This window comes from Nothobranchius furzeri, chromosome 17 (genome assembly GCF_043380555.1).
Source record: "Nothobranchius furzeri strain GRZ-AD chromosome 17, NfurGRZ-RIMD1, whole genome shotgun sequence".
Classification (NCBI taxonomy): domain Eukaryota; kingdom Metazoa; phylum Chordata; class Actinopteri; order Cyprinodontiformes; family Nothobranchiidae; genus Nothobranchius; species Nothobranchius furzeri.
Window position 1 is genome coordinate 37,274,293 of NC_091757.1, and position 8,158 is coordinate 37,282,450.

The 8,158-nt window shown below is 39.7% G+C and overlaps 1 protein-coding gene across 1 annotated transcript; it reads right to left on the minus strand.

Moving 5' to 3' along the window:
- Positions 1-569: 569 nt before the first annotated feature.
- On the minus strand, positions 570-7,333 carry vps33a (VPS33A core subunit of CORVET and HOPS complexes). Its single transcript, XM_015972252.3, has 13 exons — positions 7,182-7,333; positions 6,868-6,933; positions 6,635-6,762; positions 6,352-6,538; positions 6,105-6,221; positions 5,812-5,986; positions 5,454-5,647; positions 3,892-4,018; positions 3,620-3,687; positions 3,375-3,512; positions 3,124-3,261; positions 2,858-3,026; positions 570-1,050 (listed from the first exon to the last, which is right to left on the minus strand). The coding sequence occupies exons 1-13, from the start codon at positions 7,281-7,283 to the stop codon at positions 857-859; spliced, it is 1,803 nt and encodes a 600-aa protein (XP_015827738.3). The 5' UTR covers positions 7,284-7,333; the 3' UTR covers positions 570-856.
- Positions 7,334-8,158: the final 825 nt, after the last annotated feature.

Sequence of the window (8,158 nt, forward strand, 5' to 3'; positions counted from 1 at the left end):
TTTTAGTTGGCGTGTGCAACGTTGAGCGTTTCAAGCCCCTTATGGCAGAGGAGGGGCTGAAACCAAAACAGATCACGACGACCTGAATCCACTGGGACTGATCTAACAACGGTTTGTCTTCAGTGCAAATGCTCCACCAAGAAATTAAAGATTCAAACACTTAAAAGCAATTTAAAAAAGACTTTTAGCCAATTATCTAATAAAATTTGACCAAAAATATAGTCTCCTAAAAATATCCAACAGAGGTTGTTGTACAGAGTAAGGGAGGAGGAGGGAATTGACTGATAGAGGGATCAAACACCCTCCTGCAGTTATCCTCTACCGGAACACGGAGCAAATGGCCTCCTAATTAAATCAGCGTCCTGCTCTGTCAAATCAGCGGCCGCCATGGGCTGAGCTCTCCAGACAACACGCCGCTATTATCGGCTGATCGGGAGGCCTGTTACTGAGCTAATTGCTCCTTCAGAGAGCTGGACACTGCTGACGGATGCACTGTCTTAAAAAAATAATTCACATACTAAACTAGATGGGGAAATGGCACATCACATGACAAAGTAACACAAGACTAATTTAGGTTGATTATTTGTTTATTTACTCATTCTGAACCTCAGCAAAAAGCACATGACGGGAAAAAAAGCTTTTTAAAGGAGGAGCAACGTTCATCTCACGTTTTCCTTCAGCATCACACAAGTTTAAATACATATTTACAATATTTATGGTCATGTAATAATAGAACAAATAAAGATAAAACAAAAGAAGCAACAATCAGTTTTTTGGGGGGGGTGGGGGGGTGGGGGGATGTGGATTACATTGTGTGAGCCTAAAAACAGGAGCTGAGGAGGATGTGTCCAGTGGCTCAGGGCATCTGGGCTTCAGGCCGGTCCATGAGGGATTTGATCCACGTTGTGCCATTGATTAGCTTTGTTGTGGCTATAACGTACTCCATCCCGCTGTCTTCCATCTGGGAGAGGAAACGCAGAGCAGCTATCTCTGCATATGTCACTCCACCGAGGAAGAAAACCAGCGTTGTTCGATTTTCCCCCTGTTGGCCTGTAAAACAGCAAGAGGAAATGCACTCAAACTGGAGGGGGAAACTGCTGCAATGGCGTTAAAATTGCTGCAATTAATCATGTAAGTAAAAAGAAGACACCCAAGACCCATCTGTTAAAAACGAATCCTTCTACATCGTCCCCCTAGATTAAAGTCCTTTATTATCACCCTTATAAGCTGATGAAAGACGGGCTTGTAGCAACAAGTCAACTCTCTACTGCCCAAACCTGCAGCTCCAATTAACTCATTTCAAATTACGTGTTAAAATAAATTAATTATTCACATCCATCACCACCACAATAAATCAGCCTGATGGCTGAGGAAGATCACTGGTTGATGTACACTCTTCCTTTAACACAAACACACCTAAATAAACAAAAAATAGCCGTTGACAGTAGCTCTGGTGCATTGTCAGCTCTCAGCCATCAAACTGCTGCTGTTCAACACTTCCCCTCAGCGCACAAAAGCCTGCATCTTATCTGTAAATGGCAGGCAGGCCATTGTTTTTGTTGTGTGGCGAGCAGCAGGATTAACGTTTCAGTGTGGAAACGGTGTTCAGGCCTGGGATTGACAGGTCAGGTCTTACTGGGGTGCATCACCATGGTATTACTGGAAACTGACCAAACCAGGTTACACTGATATAAGAACAAAACTCATGAAAACTGCTCCCCCCAACCACTTCATTCTGTTAAAAACGAGCGGACAACGAGAACCTCTTGTGATCGTTCCTACATATGATGTTCACTTAAACTACTTCTGTGAATTTTCTAAAACATTAAGAATTTATATTTACATTTTACAGTCTGGATGAGAACTTTATCCAAAGCTCCTTCTCTGCTGGCTGGATTTTAAATTTGGGTTTTATATTATAGACTTAAAACATTTAAAAATAACCTGGGCTGATGCCCTGAAGAAGGTCGCACGCGACCGAAACTCGTAAGCTTATATTATAATAAATTATTTTTTGGAGTGCCTCAGATCATGACTTTTTTTCTTCCATATCTACGTTTGAAGTTTTTATGATCTTGAAGAGCACCCGAGATACTACAGAAATGATAGATATATCTAGTCCCACTGATGCACTCACTCCCATCTGTTTGAACCTGGGCTGTGGTTTTAAATAAGACCAACATTCATTATAAAGGGATATTTTGGCCATTTCATAGCTTTCTGAACACCTTCCATTCAAAGAAATAGCTTATATCCTCAGGATTGATGAGCTAACAGTTTAAAAAAAAACTCATCATTACAGGCAATTTAGCAGTTCTAATTGTCCATTTAAATGGTTATTTATGGTTATTCCCAGCGGCAGCTAAATGTAGCACATTCGGTGTATCCAGGGATCAAAACCTGCAGGAAATTCCTAATATTTGTACTGAAATAACAGTATATTACAAACACACGATATTACAAACACACTTAGTGCTCAGACTAGCTGTTAGCCCATCAATCCTGTAGAAGGTAAACACTATTTCTCTGAACAGAGGCCATTAAAACTTATCAGAAATGAAAAATATAGAACTTTTAAATGAAAACACACTTCAAAATGGCTAAAGCTACCTAAAAAAATGAGAAAGAGATCATTCTAATTCGATCAAGCATACATGTGTAACAGACAAAATGTGTACTTTTGCTTTAATGAGATAATTAACACAATATGCTTTTTTGCTTTCACTCCTATAGTGCTATTATTATAGATATTTATTATAGGTCATGTTAGTATTAGACAAATCTTAATAACTAAGCTACTAGCATCACTCCTAATAATCCCACATGACTCAACGCAGATAACCATGGCTGTCCATACGTTTCTTATGAAGTCCGGATGGCAGCTGCTGTCTCTCCTCAAAGTGTGGACCTGGAAGCATCTTCAGCACCTCTTCGATGCTACGCCAGCCGGGCCTCGCCAACACCTGAGTCAGTCGGACGCTCAGAGGAGCGTAGCCGCTGTACACGTATGAGATGTCATTTGGGTTCTGTAGATAGTCAAAAAAAAAAAAAAAAAAACAGAGCAGGATCATAGGTCAGCTTTACTCCGTTTTGTTCTCTCCAAATCCCTTCATCCCAACATACCTGCTCATTGGCATCCTCCATCCACAGTTTAAGGGTTTTTCTAATGGTGGGATGGTTGTTCCTTGAGCTCGACTGCAGCTTCAATAGACCTGCCTTCTCCAGGTTGTTCAGTGTAAGTATGTGTTCAAAGCCATAGGTCTTAGCAAAAAGAAACAAAGGAAAAGTATCTAAAGAAAATCCCTCATATATCAATTACCATTCAGAACAAGTCCAAAAACAGTAATTCATCATGGTTTCCATTTTGATTCTACCTGAAGTATCTCCCTCTTGTAGTGGTCCAGCACCTTCTGCTTGAGGCCGTTGTTGCAGACTGACTGCATACACACCAAACGCAGGATCTTGATCAGTGGATCCTTCTGGGCAATGGAGTCTTCGATGTACGTGTTGGCCTGCAAGGTGAGGCAGATTAAAGGACTTCAGTAAATCTGAGCCAAACTTTAGGCTAACACTGGTCAAAGTTCAGAGGCCGGGAAGCCATTGCTAAGAAGACAAACACCTTGTCTGTATCCACACCAGTCATGAACTCCTGCTCCACTGTAAGGTTATCAAAGAAGGCCTCAGATGCTGAAACGGGAAAGTTAGAAGTGGGTAAAACGCTGACAAAAACTTTAAAATATAATGGTGGATTCCTATTGTAACTGCAAACAGCCTCCTGATCAAGAGAATTTCTAATGCCGTCTGCACAGGTTTCTTTATGAAGTGATGAAAAATGTGTACATCGAAAAAGAAACAGTGCAGATAAACATAAAAGTTGTAACACAAACTTACTGGTTATGTCTTTAATAAGCTCAGCAATAGAAGTGTGGTTGGCCAGTGAGCTCCGTGCTGCCTGCATGTGAGGTAGCTGAGACACAAACTGCTTTATCTCTCCCACAGTTTTAGCATTGTGGCGTTCCTGAGGGACAAAGCGTGGTTAGGTCTGTTAAAACTGTTTTATACAACAGTTAGAGAACATTTCTAATTAAAATCACCAACATTTTAGTTAAATAAGCTACATTAGGACAAGCAACTGCACTAAAAGATAACAAAACAAGTGAGTATAAACAAGTATACTAGAATTACTTTTAATGTAAATAAATCCGTAATGTAGTTTGTTTTTGATGTAGACAGATCTGTGACAAACCTTGATTGGGATAAATGGATAGACTGATAGACTGGCTAACGACTAGTCTGTGCTGGGCCCGTTAAAAACTGTTTCTGATGTCTTAAAATATCTCAACACATTTGCAGTGGTCTCTAGCATAAACGAGTGCTTTGTGAGTCAATCTCTGTGGGGGAAAAGCTCTGGAGCTCCTGTTTCAGGAAGTAGAAGTGAGCCAAAGCAGAGGAGAGCAGAAGACGGCAGGATTTGGAGTCTTATTTCCTTATATTCAAACATCTCGCCTCTGATTGGCTAACAGCTACCACTGACTCCATTTGCATTGCTCCACAAACAACACAAGCCTGAAGGAGTTCTGCTATGATGCGGTGCTGTAAATGCTAACGGTTGGCTTCTACTAGCCGAGACGTGCTCTGCTCTCTCCTGGATGCTATACCAATAACAGCCTTCCCCATCGTGAGCCAAGATGGGTGTGTCCATGAATGCTAATTTGACAATATGATGTGGAATTGTCAGGCTTTTCTAATCCAAGCGTTTCCCTATTTTTATCAGCTGCTAATGCAGGAAATAGGGGTGGTAGACTGTTTTCAGGTTTAGCCAGCATGTTAAACTCAGATTAACCGATCATATTTCAAAAATAACCAGTAGAAAGGGAACTCAGAGATGAGTCAGGGGTTAGGGGAAGGGGTTGGACAAATTCCAGTTAGTTTATATTTGGCTAAAGTTTTAAATGTTAGCTGTTAGCTTGTTCGTCTGTTCAGAACTAATCTCTGTTTCTCCAAACGGAGACCATTCAAATAGATAATGAAGTTATATAGCAGATTAAAATTTTTTTCAGGCCATGTAAAAATGCAAATGCTCAATTTAAAATTAAACAAAGGCATAGGTAGGTTTTCTGATTTGTTAAAAAAAACCTTTGATGACAATTTTGAACGTCTTCCTTAAAACACTTGTGAACATAAATCAATAAAAGCCTACAGCAGACAATTAGACTTGAAGGAGTAGGGCTGCATTCCATTAGGAAGATCTGCTCATTAGTGTTTTACAGAAAACCCAGCATGCAGAGCTACAGAAGTGGAAAGCAGCCATAATTGAAAACATGTGTTTTTTCCCCTTTTCTTTCAAAATAAAATAAGACAGTTATGTTATCTGGTAGGAATTAACACTAAGAGGTGCAAAATCTAAAAAAAACAAAAAAATTAACAAAAAACAAAAACAAAGGAAAACCAACCTCAAACGCTGCAGAAATGATTTTAGCCTTTTTGCTGAGTGCAGCACCAACAGCATTGAAATTTTTGTCCCGGATTTCTGCATACAGCTCTTCTGCTGAGTTGAGCTGTAACTTCTTGGGCTCTGTGGGTAAATCTTTGCTAGCTTCTCCTTGCTTCTTCTGTGCAAACTTCTCAGGAGGAAGCTTGACATATCCTGTCAGACGGCAAAGAGAAAAAAAAGGAAGAACTGTGCCTTTAGCAAAAAATAATTAAGTAGACTAAAATATATCATTGAAATAGAAAATATATTAAACATTTTTATGTTTTTATCTCACACAAAAATAGAACGATTCCAAACGTATGATGGTGCATTCTGACCGTTAGTTATTCCATAGATTTCATCAATGAGGCCTTCGTAAGTGAGCTGTGTAGCTAGAGGTGTGAGCAGGTCAATGTTGCGGTCCAGGAGGAGAAGAGTGTCAAACACCGGCAGAATCTGATTCTGAGTGCCAGCAAACTCCCTCTTCATCCGCAACATCATGTTGGCAACATGCTATAAAACAGAGAATATCTGTCAGGAAAAAGGTCTTTAATCTGCTCATTATTAATATTAACATTGTGTGTGTAAACAGTTTTTTCCAGTTACTGCACAGATCATTGGGTTTACTCACCCGTGCACAGTCTCCCTTCCCAAAAATCTGTGGAATGGTGCCGTAAAGCGCCTGCAGGGTCATGAGACCTTTGGCTGTGTGGTACAGGCTCGTCAGGTCATTTTCCAGGTAGCACTCCTGAATGAGATGAAAGCAAGTACAAATATGAAATGGTATGCAAAGATATACTCAAACACATAAAATAGAGCAGGAGGTTCTGATGTTGTGACTAAATAACACTCCATATTTGTAATGGGAAAAAACTCACCCTGAAAGCACTTTCATACTCCATAGAGAGCAGGTCTCCATCATAAGGAATCAGATCCAGGATGTACTCATCAATGTTGGTGAAAGAGGCCAGCACGCCCTGCTCTTTCAGCCGCTGCTCACACAGCATGCTCCGCCGAGGCACAAACAAAATGTGGAAGTCTCGTGATGAATGCAGCTTGCCTTCACTGAAAGGTGCACGATCCAAGATGCAAATGTTATACTTGTAAGGATTTCTTTAAGGGAAGATGTATAAACTGGTTGCTTATAACAGTGAGGGGCACCTGAATATATTGTCAGCAATGATGTCCATAAGCTCCAGCCTGGGACGAACAAAGAAGATGATGTTTTTGACATCAGCAGAGGGGAGTCTGCCACTCTTGAGGGTAAACATTTTTTCCACCTCATGTTCCTGAAAAACACACAAAAAAATGAGCAATAGAAGTGAAGGCTCAGGCTGTCAGATCTACTTACATTGTGTTTTATTTTAATAATCTGTAAAGGGTTAGGCACTTACCTTCAGCAGAGAATACTGAGCTATTAGTCCAAAAGGTCCTGTCAGATACTCATCCCAAACTATGGCCTAAAGAGCAACAACACATCATGTATCCATGAAAAACATTTTATTTATGGAAACAAGTTTTAAATCAAACTTAAGCTCACACGCGCATTTGCCCGTGGTCGCGTTTCACGTTGGTTTAAACCATAGACTGTACTGTAAACGCGACACAATCCGTCTAATTTGTCAGGATCATGAATACATTTTTGTACAAATAAGAAAAGACTATTTCCTTTTGATATTTTCCAGCGTCTGTAAGTGACTTTATTTACCTTACTTCCCGCGCATTTGTCCAAAAACTCTCGAAGTTCTTTTCGTGCCGCTTCTCTTAAAATGTTTAAATTCACTCTGCCGTAGGACAGATGAGCAGCCATTTTTTTCTCACAACACAACACAAAAATCAGGTGACTTCGGCAGGAAGTCAAAGTCACATGACCAAATGCGTCACAGTACTGACAAGACATTTAGGAAATTAAAATAAAATAAAAATTCAAGTTTAATTCAGCTTCATGTTAGTAGACTTTAGTTATATTACGTAGGTTAAAAAATTATATTTTAGGTCTAGAATAATTTTCTGGTGTCCCGGAAGTAAAGGAGGATTAGATAAAATCAACTCCGTACTGTTTAAAAGAGCTTTGCCTCAGTGTCACATATTAAATTTCTTTGTATGTCAACCACATGTAGACGATAATGCACCGAATGAAGTTGCTTTTGTCTCGGGTTTACAACCAAGGAAGTATGAGGAGTGAAACGTCTTGGTATCATTTCCTTGAGTGTAAAATTCAGAGTGACCGTTAGATGACGCAATTTTCCTGCGAAACAAACGCGCGTCTGCGGTCAAAACAAAGCACTAAACGTCTTTATTTTAGGGACACTTATCTTTGAATTTTAGGGTCCGTTTTTGGACATATGATTGTTGTAGCCAAATCAACACGAGACTCAAACTGTATTAAGACAAAAATGATCAAATTTTTAAAGTAAAACATTTGTTAGCGGGCAAAGTGTGTAATCCAAATTAAGTGGAATAAACCCCCCACAAATAATTGATTTCTAACGGAATTACAATACAACTTAAACACTACTGTACAGTTTATTTATTACTGTATGTTTATACATGTATAAACACAGAAAAGCGTTAAAAGGCGCACCACTGCAACTGCGTAATCAAAATGTCAGTGATTTCTCAACTGGAGTGCCTGCATGTTGAGATAAATTTAGACACTTATAAAGAAAACTGGATCAGGTGGTG